This window comes from Aricia agestis, chromosome 11 (assembly GCF_905147365.1).
Source record: "Aricia agestis chromosome 11, ilAriAges1.1, whole genome shotgun sequence".
NCBI classification, from domain to species: domain Eukaryota; kingdom Metazoa; phylum Arthropoda; class Insecta; order Lepidoptera; family Lycaenidae; genus Aricia; species Aricia agestis.
Genome location: NC_056416.1, coordinates 15585654 through 15604542, shown reverse-complemented (window position 1 = coordinate 15604542; position 18889 = coordinate 15585654). Strand labels below are relative to the sequence as shown.

At 36.4% G+C, this 18889-nt stretch overlaps 1 protein-coding gene across 1 annotated transcript in view; it reads left to right on the top strand.

The window, feature by feature from the left end:
• Nucleotides 1–18889, top strand: part of LOC121731958 — a 94325-nt gene that overhangs the window by 38713 nt on the left and 36723 nt on the right. Inside the window, exons 2-4 of the mRNA XM_042121671.1 lie at nucleotides 1653–1747; nucleotides 2633–2717; nucleotides 9200–9250. Of these exons, the coding sequence (XP_041977605.1) occupies nucleotides 1680–1747; nucleotides 2633–2717; nucleotides 9200–9250 (204 nt within the window). The 5' untranslated portion in view covers nucleotides 1653–1679. The remainder of the gene's footprint in view (nucleotides 1–1652; nucleotides 1748–2632; nucleotides 2718–9199; nucleotides 9251–18889) is intronic.

The window sequence follows — 18889 nt, the reverse complement described above, 5'->3', positions numbered from 1 at the left end:
CCCGTTTTATTCTTAGAAACTCAAATAAAACAAACTTTGTCAGACACTTTTTTACAAGGGTTTATTAATACTTCATTCTTTTTAGAAACTTTTTGTTTGGAAATGGCTACGTAGTAATAATAGTTAAAAAAATAAAATTATTTATTTTCAGCTTTTATAAAAATTATTATTTTTTTCCAAATATACGGAAAATTGTGCTAAAAGACTCCGTTACATACATACAGCCCAAGCTTATAAATGTTAAAAAAGTTGTGTCTGCAAAACGACTCTTGATATTCGACACAAGGTAGCCAGCAGCTGAAAAAATTGGCTCAGCTTAAACGCTGGTTGCAGGTACATTATTGTCATTGAATTATAGGTGAATTGAAGGTAAATTGTTTAGTGGGCTGCCTGTAGCTAGTTCACGCACCCCCGCGCGCAGATTTACACGTATGAATCACGCTTGTAATCCCGCCAGTCCCGCGGGATCCCGCTAAATTTTCGACCGGGATTAGTCCCGCAAAACGCATGTGGGATCCCGGTATTTCGGGATCCCGGGATCCCGGTATTGCATTCCCTTGTCACATAGAACCCGACACGATAGACTCATATTCGTTATGACCGTCATGTTATTATTTATCACCGGTCGAGCTATTTCCTCGTATTAAGTCCCGTTGCCTCAATTTCATAAGGTGCTTCAATACTTCATGTAATTTATTGAATTTATGACACAAATTATTGCTAGTTTATTATTCGTGTTAAAATAACTTTACACTATGAGTAAAAGGTGGCAACTAGGAACAACATTAAAGTTATTTATTCGATGTTTTAACAAAAGTCGAGTTAAGTTTAGATCAAGTTTAATGAAATAAATTTTTATAGTGATTTTTTTGAATTCAAAGTTATTTTTATATCCCGTCGGCTTTGTTGGAATACAGCTTTTAGCCGACTGCAGCAAGTGTGGGAGGATTATGTTTGTTTTTGGTGCCTGTATATGACCTGTATGCAACTATGCAGTATGAAAGCACAGATGTCAGATGATTACTTATTAGTTATTACGTTAATTATAAGATCACATCAGCAGGGATTCACGATACGATTCCGCGCGGATTCTTCCCGATTTCGGAAAATTTTCCACTTTCAAGCAAATGATAAGTGAATACTTTCCGATATTGCTGTCATGCTGACAGTTAGTGACATTTCTTTCAAAGAGTTTATAAACCACGTACCATCCGCGACAGAAAGTTGTGAATCGCTGTGTATTCGACAGAATATGACAAAATACCGCGTGAGAACTTTCCGACGATCGTCAATCAGGGGCTGGGCACATATCAAACTAAGGCCGGTATAAATAGTCAGTACTTAAGATGCGACCCGGTCTCAAGACGCGGTTCGGCTCTGTGATTGGTCCAAATTTCACAGCCAACCAATCACAGAGCCTGAACCGTGTCTTGAGACCGAGATGCATCTTGAGTACTGACTATTTATACCAGCCTAGGAAAGGAATCGTAGACATAGCCTCGGGCTGTTCAATATTGTTTTTATGAAACTCTCTACTGACTAGCATTACGCTAATTATTAACAGACTTCCAAAAAAAGGAGAAGGTTATACGTTCGACTTATATTCGTTACATTGGCAAAATTGTAAGTTAATGAGTTTAATGTTGTTGCAGGTGGGATGGTGTGTGGGCGGGGGCGCCATGTCGGCGGTGATGAGCACCCTGTCCATGATCAGCGGCGGCCGACGGGCGCACCGCAAACTCGCCAGGTACAGTACATCGAAAGAAACTATGTCCAGATGAGGCGTTTTTCGCGCGAAGTTTATACGCTACAAAGATGGATTCGAAATTATTACGCTCCAATCAAATACGTCTGTGGCGGTACCCACAATTCGCCCAACATTCCTGCATCGCGCTATCGAAGTTTCGGAGAACGGCAAGATATATACAACGTCTGAAATGATGTCAGTGGGCTTCGGCCTGACCGAGCATGCTATCTCGCTCGGTCGGAAGATCTTCCTTTTCGGCCGCCACTAACAACGTTAAACGTCCATTCGCCGCGGACTCGCGCGTAGTACTGGACGCTGCAATGGCACCCAAGTATCTCGACTCGCAAATCCGGAGTTCTCTTAGTATCTTCGGAACCATATTTGGTTTTATGAGAAGCATCCTAATGCTTCTCATAAAACCAAAATCACCATATGTTTCCATATAAATTTTGAGGAGTTCCCTCAATTACTCATGGATCCCATCATCAGATCACCACTTTTGTGAAAATGGAACCAAATTGGAATAAAACCTAATATAACGAAACAAAAATTTTGAAAATCGGTTCACAAACGGCGGAGTAGTGGTTGAACATACAAAAATAAAAGTTAAAAAAAATCCATCCAATATATAACCTCCTCGTTTTTTGGAAGTCGGTTAAAAATAGAGGACTACGCTACTCTTTTTTTATCGAGGGCTCTTAAGGTTGTGACTTGTGAACGACCCTAGAAGTAAGAAATATCACACATTATGAATATAGACTGAATAAACACAGGCATCAAAACAAGCGGACGCCCGATTGCCGCTACTGAATCACGTAACTAATTCGTAAATCGGAATGTGAATAATCAGTAAGATATTCTTATAATAATTATTATTTGTTCCAGTTCCCGTAAGTCCGGGCAGTACTCGGACGTCGGCGAGGACCGAAGTCGCAGTCAGAATGACCTCAAGCAGCGCTCCTCCTCACTCGTAAGTCTACCTTAAAACGGACAGACATAAATTCGATATTTTTTTACGTAAATGCCAATATCTTAGGTACATATTATAAAACAAAGTCGCTTTTTTTCCTTCATGTCCCTTTGTTCCCTTTAATCTTTAAAACTATGATACGGATTTTGATGATTCTTTCAGTGTTAGATAGCCCATTTATCGAGGAAGGCTATATATTGTCACGCTAAGACTAATAGGAGCTAAGAAATAAAGCAAAATGTGGAAAAAACGGGGAAAATTATTTGAAAGGGCTAACTTGAACGCGCTAATCTCTGGAACTACTGGTCTGATTTGAAAAATTCTTTCAGTGTTAGATAGCCCATTTATTGAGGAAGGCTATGCTATAGGCTATATTTTATTACGCTAAGACTAATAGGAGAATGTGGAAAAAACGGGGGAAATTATTTGAAAGGGCTTATCTCGCGAACTACTGGAGCAATTTTTATGTTATTTGGCACAGACCACGTGAAGTGAACATAGGCTATCGATTTTAATCATTTTTTCAGTGGCTATATATTTTATACCCGTGCGACGCCGGGGCGGGTCGCTAGTATGAAATAAAACAATAATTGAAACTTCTTTATTGCGTGGTGCATACTAAGTGACTATTGATAATTCGTGTAGTCGTCCGTACTAAGTCTTATTTGCATTTAGGTCTGAATGAATCAAAACGAAGAATGATGGGGGTCTCCTTCTAAATAAATTTTTCGTTATCGCTTCGTTATAGAATCGCCAACCAAAATGTATGGAATTTACATAAGCTCACCCCCCTGGATGGTTAATTATTATCAGATGTCAGGGGTCCTGCAGTTATCATTTTCCTTATTTAAGGCAATACATAAAGCCAATATCAAATCAATAACTATGCTAATATGAACCCTTATTAGGGCGTATACTAGTTATCGCTCGCAGGCGCCCCGCCCACGCCCGCCCAGCGCTCATTGTACACATCGGTGTCAAGTACACGAGATGTATTAACAGATTAATTACACACCCAGTTACCAGTTACTAGTTACAACACTGATGAGTTACTAACGCCGTACCGCCCTATAATAGTAGTCTTGCAGTATGACTATGAACTACTCACTATAATTTACTTTAGTTTTTATACTGAGCTATAATTATAGTTTAAATTTCAGTATCGCACTCTGAAATTTACAAAGATCACATATTTTGCAGTCGTATCGTCTTTTAAACTTTGACTTTGTCTGCTTTTACTATAATAACTGATAAGTAACGACTAGATGTTGCCGTGGCGTTGCGCGGGAAATTAACTTTTCTCCGCGATAAAAATATATATCCTTTGTAGTTTAGTAGGACTCAATTCAACTATGGAACATGAGGAATGTGGTGTGCGGGATGATATCTACCACCGCTTGATGGAGTGTTCCCGGAACGCAAACTTAAGGAAGAAGATGATTTTTGATTTTAAATTAATCAAATGTAATATGCCAATATTACATTTGATTAATTTAAAATCAAAAATCATCTTTTCCCTAAAGATGAAAGGCTCTGCTAAAATGCTATGGAATATGCCAATATTCCATAGCATTTTAGCAGAGCCTTCTTCTGATGCTGCTAGAATTATATGCTGCTATATAATTTTAGCTATAATTCGGCATAATAATCATAAATTGTTATATTTAGCATAAGGTACGATGGGATTGACATCGTCTTTCTGTACAAAAATCCCTTTAAAAAAGATAAAAAATAAAATAAAAAAATCTATGGATCATGTTTTTAACATCTGTAACATACTGATTACGGATACATTTTCGCTTTTATAACTTTAGTAAGTATGTATAGTGTATATTATGAATTGTTGTAAGGTTATTTTTTAACTTTATGTTTAAAGGTTTTACTTCACTCTGGTTTCAAGTTGCTTCTCTCTGTTATTCTAGAGCTCACCTGTCACTGTCAGTAATTGTGCAATCTGATACTTTACGTGTCCTTTGTATTCAAATTACCAAATTACGCTATTTGATACCTGGGGTCCATATTAATGGCGTCACTATTGCTTAATGCATTTCTTTGCTAGCTGTTGTTCAATTGTTTTGTTCATAAATGCACGTTTTTCGTACTCTATTATAGCGATATAATTGTTGTAATATACTATAATGTAATGACATGTATATCTATGTCTCTACAAATGCAATGATAGAAATTTGCCGCGCCAAAATTCTATTACGGCAAGCTTAATGCTTTATGGAATTTAATTAAGACATTATATTAGGATTAAAAAAAAAGTACGATAGGCCAGGTTCACACGGCACAATCCTGCACGTTTCCTGCACGTTTTTTTGCAGTATACGTCTTACCGAATAAATAGTGGCGCATACAATTAAGAACCATTTACACGTCGATTGTACTACACGACTTGTTGCAGTACAATCCGCGAATGAATATTAAGACGTATACTGTAAAAAACGTGTTGAATTGTGCCGTGAATCTACTCTAACATGAATGAAATGCCGCGCGCGTAGTAATTGAGTAGATCGTTGAACTCTTTTGCTTATCGCTTTTGAGTCTGTCGTGAGACTATTGGTTTCAAGAAAAAAGTTCTAGCAAAAATACTACTTTACATAGTATTCTTTACTAACAAATAAATTGCACAGAAGCCTGACAACGATATCGCTAGGGCCTAGCGATTATCGTAAACGCCAACGCCACAAAATGTATGGGATAAGACAGCTCTGCCACCTGTACGTAACCTACGTAATCTTAAACTCAATTTCTTTGTGTGCTAATCTTTTATCCTACTGATGAATTACACGCAATCAGTGTGAGAATGTCTACAGAACATACGCATAGTACTTATAGTGAAATGCAATTATAGCAAACCTTTGACTTTTTGTCCCATTAGGTATTATCATTAGGTTTCTATCACTGTTTTCTTTTTTTTTTTAATAAATTTAAAAAATAAATGTGTTGTTGCTTATTGTGAATCAAAATATGATGCCGGCTTTTTAACTTATTTAGTTTATCGCATGAGAATTTAATGTACTTAATTTTCATGAGCGACCTTTTCTGAAACTCCCACCACCCAACTGAACTATCGCCATACCAAACCTCCAAATCGGTTCAACCATTCGACAGATCTAACAAACATAAATACTTTCGCGTTTATTATAACTTTTACTCTCTAGTTTCTCCTATTATTATTATGTATTATGCTGTTTCATTCATATTCCTATTACAGTTATATTGAGTAGCTCTTATAGAAAATAGAAATGCGCCATATTTTATTGCAACCAATCTTTATATATAAAACTCAAAGGTGACTGACTGACATGGTGATCTATCAACGCACAGCCCAAACCATTGGACCCATCGGGCTGAAATTCGACATGCAGGTAGATGATATGACGTAGGCATCCGCTAAGAAAGGACTTTGATAAATTCCACCTCCAAGGGGTTAAAATAGGGGATGAAAGTTTATATATAATAATACTTCTTAACGCGAGCGAAGCCGCGGGAAAAAGCTCATCTATACATATAAATAAAATTGGAGTGTCTGTTTGTAATATTGAAAGAACAGTTTTTTACTACATGCATATGAATGTACGTACGGTACATATACCAAAATAGCACTTTTTACAATTTTTGTCTGTCTGTTTGTTCCGGCTAATCTCTGAAACGGCTGGGGCAATTTTAACGGGACTTTTTTGGCAGATAGCGTATAATAATAAGGAGGAACTTAGGCTACCTTTTAACCGACTTTCAATAAAGGAGGAGGATATTTTTTTACTTTTTTTATGTTTTACCTATATTTTACTCAGCCGTTTGTGGACCGATTTTCAAAATTATTTTGTTGTTGCATAAGATTTGGTCAATTTTGTTGACGTGGATGAAGTCGCGGGTAACAGCTAGTATATCAATAAAAGCCTTACATAAAAACAGAAATCTCAGAAGTGACAACCGCATCCCGATTCCAAGAATTCACAATATGCCATTCACAATTTATAGTTTCCTTTCAATATAAGAAACCTATGTGTTGGACGCTGGTCTATGTACAGTCGATAAAACTGTTGCACATTTCGTACCTAACCCTCTAGTAATAGGGTTTTAAATTCGTTGCGGTTATCTAGAATGTACTGGTGTAAAAACTTGTCCGTTACACCTATTACTTACGGGGAATCTAAAATATCTAATTCAAGAACTAGACTATACCAAAGTACAGTGATAATAAGGTATAAAATATTTTAAAAGTAAAAGTAGAAATTTTAAAATTATATAACACAGTCATTAGCTCTTTAAGACTTTAATTATGATCTGAAAATATTATACTTTTTTATTTGTTTTATATAACTGATAGTTACAGGTTGAGTCACCATTAAAATATTTATGTTATTGTTAAAGCGTTCTCAACTTTTCATACTATGTATTTTATTTTGAACTCCAAAAATTGGTGACTGCTTTCGATAAAATCTGGAGGGGATGTAGAGTAGGCCACGGGAAATTCGCATTGCGACAAATTAACGTAAAACTCTACATTTAGTTGGATATAAAAAATCTTAGCTGAATAAGAAATCAGCTAAGAATTTTTCTTAATTTAACTGTATGTTAACCATAATTTCGTTTGCACAGAAATCTGTTTACGCGCAGGAACCTATACGTTTTGTCGGGACTAAAGAAATTCTTTCGTAGATTCCTGAGGATAAAAGTCATATTTCATCAAAATCAGTTTTTGCGTGCGATAGAGATAGGCATGGGAACCGTACATTTTTCCGGGATTAAAAAAAAAACTATCCCGGGACTCAAAGTATCTACGTACCCAACACGGTTCAAGCGGTTTAAACGTGAAGAGGGAACAGACAAATAAACATGCTTTCGCCTATCTATTCTATATATATAATATATGGTGATCTATCAACACACAGCCCAAACCACTGGACCAGGTGCAGGTGTGACCCTAGTAAAATAGAAGATGTACCACATCTTCTAACAGAATGCCCAATATACTCGAGGCCAAAATATGATCTGGAGATGAAAATAGGACTAGAAATTAATGTTGATAGCATAAAGGAAATCGTAAAAGATAAGAAAAATAGGGAAGAATTTTTGCTATATTGTGTTAAAATAATAAAAGGAGTAAATAGTATTAACAGAACAGAAAATAGAAATAGGAGATAAGTGTGTAGACATAGGACAGTATATATTGTATTCAGAACATAAACCCCTCGAATAAAAATCAGGGACAAGAGCATGATAATAAAAAAAAAAAAAAAAAAAAAAACCACTGGACCGATCGGAGAGAAATTTGGCATGCAGGTAGATGATATGACGTAGGCATCCGCTAAGATGTAGGATTTTTATCAATTCTACCTCCAAGGGGTTAAAATACGGGATGAAAGTTTGTATGTAATAATACTGCTTAACGCGAGCGAAGCCGCGGGCAAAAGCTCGTTTTTATATAAATGTACAGTCTAGTTACGGTGTTTGTCATTCCATAGCTCCATCCTAATAGGTGCATGTCGTTGTAATGAGTGTGGACCGGCGCACGCGCACGGTACACGCACTACGCGGGCGATGGAGATCTCAAATTGTAGTTATTATTTCTAGCAGAGTTTTTGCTCTCATATAGATTTTTGAGATATCTATATATATAGAGTATTTTGTAGTTTTTTAAATGTTTAAAGATTTTATGGACAGTTAAATTTGTACTTTGTTGATGACTTTTAAAATTTAGTACCTACCTTGGTACTAAATAGCAAATTAAACCCTTAATACTGTCAAATTCTGTTTAAGCACTAGAAATAAGAATATACGTTCGCAACAATGTGTACTGCCATCCTTACGACGGTTAAGACTGGGGGTTCAAAATTTTGAACACCAAATAAGCCAGGAAAAATTGTCACTCTCCATATCAGAGTAACCGCTCTAAAAAGTCTTAAAAATGCTCAATTTTTTGGTCGGGTTTCTATTGCTACAAGTTACAACCTAGCACCTACTATAAAAAGGTTGTATTTCACGCAAAACATAGAATTTACTCAATTTATATGGAGTGGCTGTTTCTTACTATATTCCTGTTATGGTGGTTTAGCTAACATTATTAGTACTCCTATTGACATACATTCAGTAAAGTAGTGTAGAGGATTTTATACAACTCGACTTTTTATGTTTATTGTACTACTACGAATCCATATTCCATACAAATTTTTTAAATGCGAAAGTGTAGGTATATGTCTGTTACCTCTTTAAATCTTTATACGGTTGTTTACACGCTTAAACTGCTAAACCCTATATGTTTGTTATAGGTATGCTCTGTCCGAAAAAAAGACACTGAATTGTTTTTTTACGAGAAAATGTACGGTTTTCCACGCGATAACAAAGATGCAGGCGCATTCAGTAATTTTATTATTAAGAGTACTTTTTGAGTTTAATGTACTTTACTGATAATAAACTTTGCGTCCGGGTCACAGTTTAAAAAAAGTTACTACTTAACTTATTTTTTTTCGCAGCAAACCCTGGAGACGGGCGGGGTCGTCAACCTCGACAACTTGGAGGCGAAGGTCAGTACAATTTCACTAACACACACACGCAATATGCATACACACATAATATATTATATGTAACAATCACACATATACAGGGTGTAACAAAACTGATTGTGTGTATTACACTTTAGGGTCATTTCGCCTTTATAGAGTTCGCTGTCAAAGTATTAAGTAGCAGCGCTGAAAGAGTAACTTTTTTATACTTTTATATGGAAAAAATCATGACGCTCGGGTGCTTGCCCATACAAATCGCAAAAAAATTTGCTCTCTCAGCGCTGCTACTTTCACAGTAAACTCTATATTAGGGACACCAACAAACCCTGGTATTACCACTTAGTTCTGTTACACCCTGTTTATGACGCACACATACACATACACACATGCACACATAATATGTGACGTACACAGACACAAAGCCCGCATTATGATAATGTTGCATAATAAGTTGGTATGATGTGGTATTAACATCTGGTAGCAATTACGAAGAAGCATCAAAACAATGAGATTTTATTTTTTAAGTAGGTAACTGACTGATCAATGATCATGTAACTTAATGACTTAGGACAGCCTTTCTCAAAGTGGGCTAATGCGCCCTCTTGTGGGCGCCGCAGGTCAGGGGTGTGGGACCCAGAAAAAAATGGGGGCGTTATGTAATAGAGGCTTGGGAGTGATTTATAATCTCATCTCATCTGGATACATTTTAAATTGGAACTCTGGGAGGCGCTATAACACAATTTGTTCTCAAAGTAGGCAGTAGACAAAATAAGTTTGGGAACCTTTGACTTAGGACATGGAATGGAATTGCGTAACTTTTCTGGTGTTCTTAAAATGACAAAATGCTGGTATCTAATTAGTGCTGTGCTGAGCTTTACTAAGAGTTCAAAAGAAGGGGTTTTCTATATAATATAACACTTTGAGATATCGTTTTTCTCTCTCAAAACCTCTTACATTTTAAATATCTTGAAAATACTTAGCCATTCAGCTGAAAACCAATGTTGTATAAAAAATTGTCTCGTTGTCTATGATAAACTAAATAATAAATATGTTATCGTGATACCTTCGTAGGCTTATTTAACATCCTAATATCTCCAATATCTATTTCTAAGCCGTATGCACTTGATAAATGTAATTGTATGCGCATGCGCAGCAACTGGGGCGCACTTTCTACGCGCGGGGGCGCGGGCGGGAACAATCCTGAGATATCGCATCTTCAGACTAATTGCCGGCCCCGTTATATGCTAATTGTATGTATGTATGTTATAAAACTAAACAAAGGCTGGAGATAAGTTAGGAAAGTTTTAGACTGCACGAGCCCGGTTTCGTAAGTTTATCTGTCCAACATGTTTGTTGATTGGCTGATATTTTGATGTTAGCCAATCGGAATCGCTTGTATAAGGGTGAGGCCAAACGAGCATAATTTTGTGAGTCGTGACTCGTGAGTCGCAGAATTTCGGTCGCGTAAATATTTTTTCATACAAATCATGACTCACAAAATTACGCTCGTGTGAACGTAGTAGGAATTTTCTATTAAACTGAATGCAGCAGAATTTCTGCCAGCCGAAATTCTGCGAATCACAACTCACAAATTACGCTCACTTGGCGTCACCCCTATAGATAAAATATTTTAGTCAGAAAACGGGGTGTAATTCCGGTTTCCGGTAATTTCCAAATTTTTCTGGTTTACATTTTCAAGTTTAGCTTTTGTGTCTAAAATTATATAAGTTTGGTCCTTTTGTGTGCTAAAAATATTATACTGATTCGGTGATATAAGGGAGCATATTTTGGCGAAATGATGAGCTTCTTAAAAATTGTAAAATCGAAAAAACATGTTTCAAAAATATAGTTCTAGAAAGTAAAAGGAATTTTTTGCAAGTGAAAGGTCGAATGATCGAAATTCGATAGAAATAAATAAATTATGTAGTTTCATTTTGTCGATAACAGCCAGTGCCGTAAATAGGGCGGTGCCACCGGTGCCCAGGCACAGGACGTAGACTCTGGGGGGCGCAAGAATGGCCAGACCAGACAGATCCTTATTTTTCGAATTGCTCCCGATATGTTCCGGCTGCGCCCCAGAGATGTTTCCCAATGTAGTAAAAAAACACTTAACCTCCTCCTTTTTGGAAGTCGGTTAAAAAACAAAGGTGCAGTTACATAGAAGCTCGCACAGGGCGCAAAAAAGGCTATTTACCAATAAGTAATATAATAAGTAATATAATAAGGCATTAAACCAAGTAATATTTTATATATCACTAAACTATATTGAAGATATTTTTAGTGAGCACTTGCATAAAAATTCTTGGCCCTGATAAGCAATCATTGTCTAGTGTAATTACTATACGGTATACAATAAGTAACAAACGTGTGTCCTCGAAATGAAAATCGCACAACAAAGACAATATTTTTAGGCGCACAAAGCGATATTTTGGTGCTGAAAGTTGTCTGAAATTCTAATAAAGTGTTACGTGCGTAGTTTTTATGCAGATCTACTGTATATAATTTATACTATGCTACTGATATGTTCACACCATATTAGTCAGTCGCACGCGCTAAGTGGTAGTGAATTATGTAGATCGAAATGTTGATACTACGTGACTGGAGAGCTAATTGCAAAACATCTTTATGTTTTTACTTTTTATACTTGTAACAATTACGAACAGCTTCTACACATTATAATTATTAATCACATATCAAATCAGGATTTAAAGATAGATCATAATAATTTAAGATGAAGAAAAGTATATTGAAGATTTCTGCATTCATCATTATCACTTTTAGTGTCTGTTTTAGTGTCACTATGCGGAATTTTCGCGGCGGAAATCCGCGGCGGAACTTCCGCATAACTACGTCAGCGATGTCAAGCGCACACAGTATAAACGCGACGGAATTTCGGCATGGTGTGTCATCGGTAATTTAAAATATATTGCAGGTGGAATCAAGCCGAACTTCCGCCGCGGAAATTCGGCATAGTGTGTTTAGACACTTAGACAGCAACTCTACATGCAGAAATGTGATCGAAGTTCTCTCTACACTAATTTGCATTACCTTAAAAGTAAAAAAGCTGCGCATTTTAAATGCATCTGATTTTTATCCATGTCATTACCTACTTTGTAAACAAGTTCCAACAAAACCTATTTCCTTTCCATTTCTCGTTCCACAATCGGTAGATCTGTAATAGAGCCATAAATAAAAACTCGAGTTGGCTTGAGTTCTCACCGATTTGTGCATGTGAGAACCACTGGTTGTTGGTCCCTGGAGACAATAGTTGACAGGCACGGGCAGGTTCCAAAAATAATGGTCGAGTATCTCTGGCTGGGGTCACAGTTAATGGTCGAGGGCCCCTGGCTGGTGGCGTACACAATGGTTGAGAACCCCTGCCGCCCACGTGGTTCCTTGATCCAACTGATTGAGACTCCCAATTAGATCACAGATACGAAATTGCGTGGTAATGTGAAAATTGTAAACAGTAAAGAGCTTAGAACACGCAATAAAAACTCAGAAGTGCGATAGTGCAGTAAAAGAAATATTTGTAATCTAGGTTTCTAAAGTCATAAAGGCCTTATAGCTTCGCCACAGACACGCTACCAACAAGTAAGATTTTGCACCGAGGTATACCTGTATACCGTGGTTCGGAAGGTGCTGAGGGAACTCCTGATTCTTTATAGATACAAGTTTGGGAGTTTCGGCGTTGTTTTAAGAACGGAAAGCATATGCTACTATGCAAATTACATTCGTCATCATTGTCATCACTACCATAAATCATAACCAACATAACCATGTGTCGTCCCGTTTTGACCCTATTATTGGTACTTTTCTTAGTCTTTTATGATATATCACTTAAACCGCGGGTAACACCGCGGGGCACAGCTAGTTACTCATATTTTTTGCTGCTCTCTGGTAACTTACATCGAGCGCTTGCTTGCGACAGTCCCTGTCTACAGTGTGTAACAAAAATAAGTGATAATACTTTAGGGTGTGTACGTGTTCCTTGTAGAGAGTTCACTGTGAAAGTAGCAGCTCTGAAAGACGAAATTTTTTTTTCACTTTTGTATGGGCAAGGGCCCGAGCGTCACGAGCTTCCCCATACAAAAGTGAAAAAAATTTTGGTCTTTCAGCGATGCTACTTTCACAGTGAACTCTCTTCAAGGAACACGTACACACCCTAAAGTATTATCACTTGTTTTTGTTACACCCTGTATAAACAAACTTTTGAAACAAAGTATTTTGTTCAATTGTGCACAATATGTTCTAATCTTGTATACTTAGTAATATTCTGTTTCTTCTTCTGGTATAATAATATTCTGTCTTAAGAGTAGTTATGAGCTCCATACAGGGGACATATCCCCTGTATGGAGGTCACAGTGATAGTAGCGGTACTGAAAGAGTATTTTCTTCATTGTATGGGCAAAAACTTGCTCTTTCAGCGCTGCTACTTTCATAGTGAACTCTATATAAGGGACACATACACAACCTAAAGTATTATCACTTAGTTTTGTTACACCCTATAGAGTTAGCGCTAGCCCTTAATTTTTCCCCAGCTACTTGAGTATCATAGTCATAATAGTTGTATGAGAATAGTGATGTAATCATCCAATTTCCCGCTAGCTGCTCGTTACAACTTGTATCAAAACACCATCCATCTCTAACTGTACTATAAATTATTATCGCTACAAGCGAAGCAAAGCTTACGGAGTAAGTAAGAGCCTGCGACGGCCAGACCTTCCTCAGTTTCAGAAATCTGAAAGTTTACCTTTTGTGACATTTACAGAGGTAAGAACGACCAGAAACTATGGAGTTTCGGTCGCAGCCAGCAGACCAACAAATTATTGCTACAAAATCACATCATTTCTTTAGTATACTTGTTATAAAACAAAAGTTAATTGCAGGTGCACACAGCATTCACAATTAATATAGTTCTCCGTGTAGTTTTTTTTTTTTTTTTTTTTTTTTTTTTTTAAAATTGTGGCCGTCTATGGACTGTTCGTCCATATCCTTTTTTTGTTATTTTATTATTCAAATTTTTCGCACCAAGGATAATTGAAATAATATTATGAATTTTAATTAATTGTGGTCCATCACGCCATGGACACTTTTTTTTTTTTTTTTTTTTTTTTTTAACATAAGTAATCTATATTTATATATATACTTAGTAGAATAGACTATAATATATTATACATATAATAAATAAATATATATTTATTGTTTTATAAATTACTAATAATAATAATATGTTTTGAACGGTGGGGTCCCAGTCGGTGTGGCGGCCAGTAGGTCCGACATTTTCCGATTTCCTTAGATTTTATGCTGCTCCACCCTTTGCCTTTAGATGTTGTGACATTGGCTTGGTGTATCTCCGTGTAGTTATCAGAAATACTTGTTATATATAATTTATTATAATAGCAAGACACAATTTTAATGATTAACGTTAATAGACTTACGTCACGGTCAGAAATTTCACTTTTGGTTCAAACCACAAGACGTAATCGAGGGTACTTTGTGGTATATGACTCAACGAACATTAGCTGGGGAAATTGAAAAGTACTATCACTCTGAACACCTGCAGTGCCGTGTTCTGCCAATTTTTTCAACAACACGTTGTCGATGCAGTAATTTTAATACAGATGCGGCATAAAACTGAAAATATTCACCAAAACTATAAAACTAACGTCACGTGACATAAATGAGAATAACTGTTGTGCTGCTTAGGTCGAGTTTTCAGACTAAATCGAATATTATATAATAATAATATATAATCGGACAATAGCTTAGATCACGATTAACCGGAAAAAAAAGAACAAGGATGGTGGAAATATTATGCTCCACCACCGTCCATTACTTAGCACGGTCACAGTACTAGAAATGCGAAAGAAAAGTAACGCTGTCAGTTTTGTGAATGAACTGATAGATTTCTTTTGTCAATCCATCACTTTGTCTACCTTAAGAATAAACCTTTCTATGGTGGCAAAGCCTAGTGCTATAAACAATCCAAGAAAATGATCCTCGCGTGATAGCCAAATAACAAAATTCACTTGTTTTCGTTATTCTATGTAGCTTTCATATGAATTTTTATTTCCATTGAGTATTCCACCTTCCATATCGCACTGTCATTAAAATTTTAATGACTGCGCAGTGCGCTGACTCATGTATACCAAAAATTATCTAGTAACAGTGTATGAGGTATTATTAACTTCGTCTTCGGGTGATAACCTCCATGAGTAAGCGAGCCCCCATGTGGAACGAAGCGAAGCCCGGAACTCTATCACTTTCCTGTGCCCAACCGAAATATTACCCACATTTTTACGTTTCCTGCACTTATTTTTAAGGAATATAATGAGTATTCTGCAGCGGAAACTGCTTCAGGTTACAGTCGACAGCGACGACATATACAACATGGCATTTTAGTGGTTGTTTTTCCCGCAGCAGAATGATTTACCTATAGTAGTACTATCGAATCATGCATGTTAATATTTGAAAATAAAACATATTTTGTATGACGTACTATGGCAACTTTATGCCGATAGGCGTACTATAAGACCCGGCCGAATTTTATTTATGATTTGAATAAAAAAAACTTCACAAATCTATTGTACTACTAAGATAGAATCATTTTACTGCGGGAAAACAACTATTTAGAATAAGAATATGTTTATTTTAACACCACACAACACATGTAAATCAAACAATAATACAGCTGAAGAACATATTTCTACAATACCTACAATACATATATTGTGTGACAATGAGTTTCTAAAATACTAGAGTAGCAATGTCTTACAAAAGATTCTCAGAAATGCGTAACCACTTTTTTGTTCAAAAGACAATGTCAAGTCATATATTCGTTATGTCATTATGTATGTGAGATATGCCTGCAGGCATCTTCGAAGTGGCAACGCGTTGCTACCGTAAACTTCCAATCTAGTTACGTTAGTAACATAGAATATCATTGTTGTGTGATGTCAAAATTGGCCCAGGCTCAGCTATACGCAGCAAGCTAGCTCGCTGCACTGGTATTCTGCCAGGGCCAATGAGTGACTTCACTTCATTAAAGTTTCACGCAGTAAATCCACAACCTCCGTTATAATATTGAAACCTCATGTTGCCTCACGCAGTGATTTCATTATGGCGCGGGAGCGAACTAAACTATAACATGGGCTATATCTTTTCCCGAAAGTCGAATACAAACAGAGAAACTATCTTTCACTTCTGAAATATTATTATTAAGGATTATAATTTATAACATGCTCTACACATTTACACCTGCCGAGTGGAGTGGCGAGCCGCGAGATAGTGCCGACTGCCGAGACAGTGCAAACAGACAAGTTGATTGTCCCAGAGCCCTGTCTCGCCATTCTACTCAGTAGGTGTAACAAGGCCCATAGAAGTTGCCCTTAAGGCGAGGTCTTATCTCAATCCAAAACGATAACCTAGCACACTACCAAAGACCAAGCGTGTACACATCGCAATAAGATTCATTTTAGCTTAGCATAAAATTGTAATTTCTAGGGGCGGATCTTCTTTATTTTTCATGTGTTTTTTAAATATCTTTCGAAATAAGTATTAAGAAAAAAGATTATTCGGTTCAGACCTTTTTAAAATAGTTTAACTTACATTTTATTTTAAAACAATTTTTTAAAATAAAATGTAAGTTATTCTTGTTAATACTCATATTTCGATGACAAAGAGTTTTGTTGGAGGTGAGTTTGTAAATTAATTACAGCGAAAGTATTATTTTTTATTAAAATGTTTATGGCTATCCTTTTAAATATTGTGCTCTATATCTCATATTTATTTACATTTCGTTATTATATTGGAACTAGGTAAATCGGGTGTCAATAAATAACAAAATGGGGTTTCACCTCGCCTTAAGATGACCTTACCATCCATCCTGGAAATGAAAAGCCACAACATTTCCAGTCTCTATTATTAGAGGAGAATCAATATTTTGTTGGACATTAATGCTTATAAATAGACGCAGATGAGTATTATTGTGAATGATTGTACATTGTCAATTGGTTGGATTATGTTAATTCAATGTTAGTTGTGATCTGTTGGCTGGGTATGATATAATATACGACGAAATTACGTAGGTCCACCATCTGCCAATGATGCCCACTATAGATACGTTTATAATGGAAAACAATGGTATTAATTTGAACAAACATAATATTTGTAACAAGCCCGGCTAGATCAGATTCAAAACCAGTTCAAGTCGACGAACTTCCATATCAGGAGTTCCCAACCAGGGGGGGCACGCCACCTAAAGAATCGTGTTAAGCTTGAAAGGAGACCTGGCCCAGGGCACTGATCAATTACTAGTTCTAAAATTAACAAGTTAGTACTTGTAACTATGGCTAGCCAGAACTAAGATTAGGCATTTCGTATTTAGTAGTATAATAATAAACACTAAACATTTGAATAAGTTTCATTTTAATTTGTAAAATTCGATTTTACCATTTACCAGAAACATAATTAATATCGACAAATGGCAATAAAATGCAATATATTAAACTATTAAGAAATAATAAACACGGATATAACATTTTGCACGCCACTCCAAGGTAAAATAAAAGATGGACTTAACAGTAAAGTAGTTTTTTTATCAAATAAATGATTTCAATTAAACTATAAGCCAAAACAGCCTTTAAAAAAAGTTGAGGAACTCTGTTATACGTAATGGCGTACTCGCTTCAAAACTTACGCGCCGTGATCCGTGACCGCTGCCCACGTTACAACTGTAGGGTCAATGCAGGTTTATCGTGGCAGAAATTTAGAACCTGTCTAGATGAGGCGTTTTACACGCGTACTCAAGATACTAGATCTAATTAAACATAATATATCCCGTCCAAATGCCTAAGCGCGTAAAACGCGTGCAATGAGCGGGACTCTCGACTCGACCGTTATCGCGCGAGCGAATGCGAAAGTGTGTCTGTCTGTCTGTTATCTCTTTACGCCCAAACCGCTGAACCGATTTTGCTGAAATCTGGTATGGAAATATTTTGAGTTCCGGGAAAGTTTACTTTTTATCCCGGAAAAATGCACGGTTCCTACGCGATATTACGAACCTGAATTAATAACGGAAGTTTAAATGTATTAATAGTAATAATTGTGCTTATTAATGATAGTAATAATTGTGCTTATTTCTTGGAGTACGATGTACCCCAAGACAACCAATAAAGAACAAACTACCTTACCGATATTTTGTAAACTAACTAGTAACTACTAGAAATTAGAACTACCGTACCTGAAAGTGACTCAAAGTTAATATTTACCCAGTTTATCGCCAACATTACTTAAATCTAATTTTACTATAATTTAAATACCGAAAGGTGGGTATTATGTACCACATGATTGTATTTACTACGGTCTAATAAATACATTCTTTATACGGCCCAAAGTTCCAGGGCCGTTTTCCGTTAACGTTATTCATGCGTGAAGGACTTATAAACTTGTTACTTGTGTCGCTCTACGGACGAGATAACGCACCGCGCGTTGAAAAGTCGGAAATAGAAACATACAGGTCGAATTTTTTTCGGAGTCCATTAAAAATAGAGATAGCAACTATAGCACGTTATTCTCTGCACTGTCTTTACTTGCGAAGTTTGGATTGATTAGAGATTAGTGATTATGTGAAATAATTGATTAAGTAAACGTGCTAAC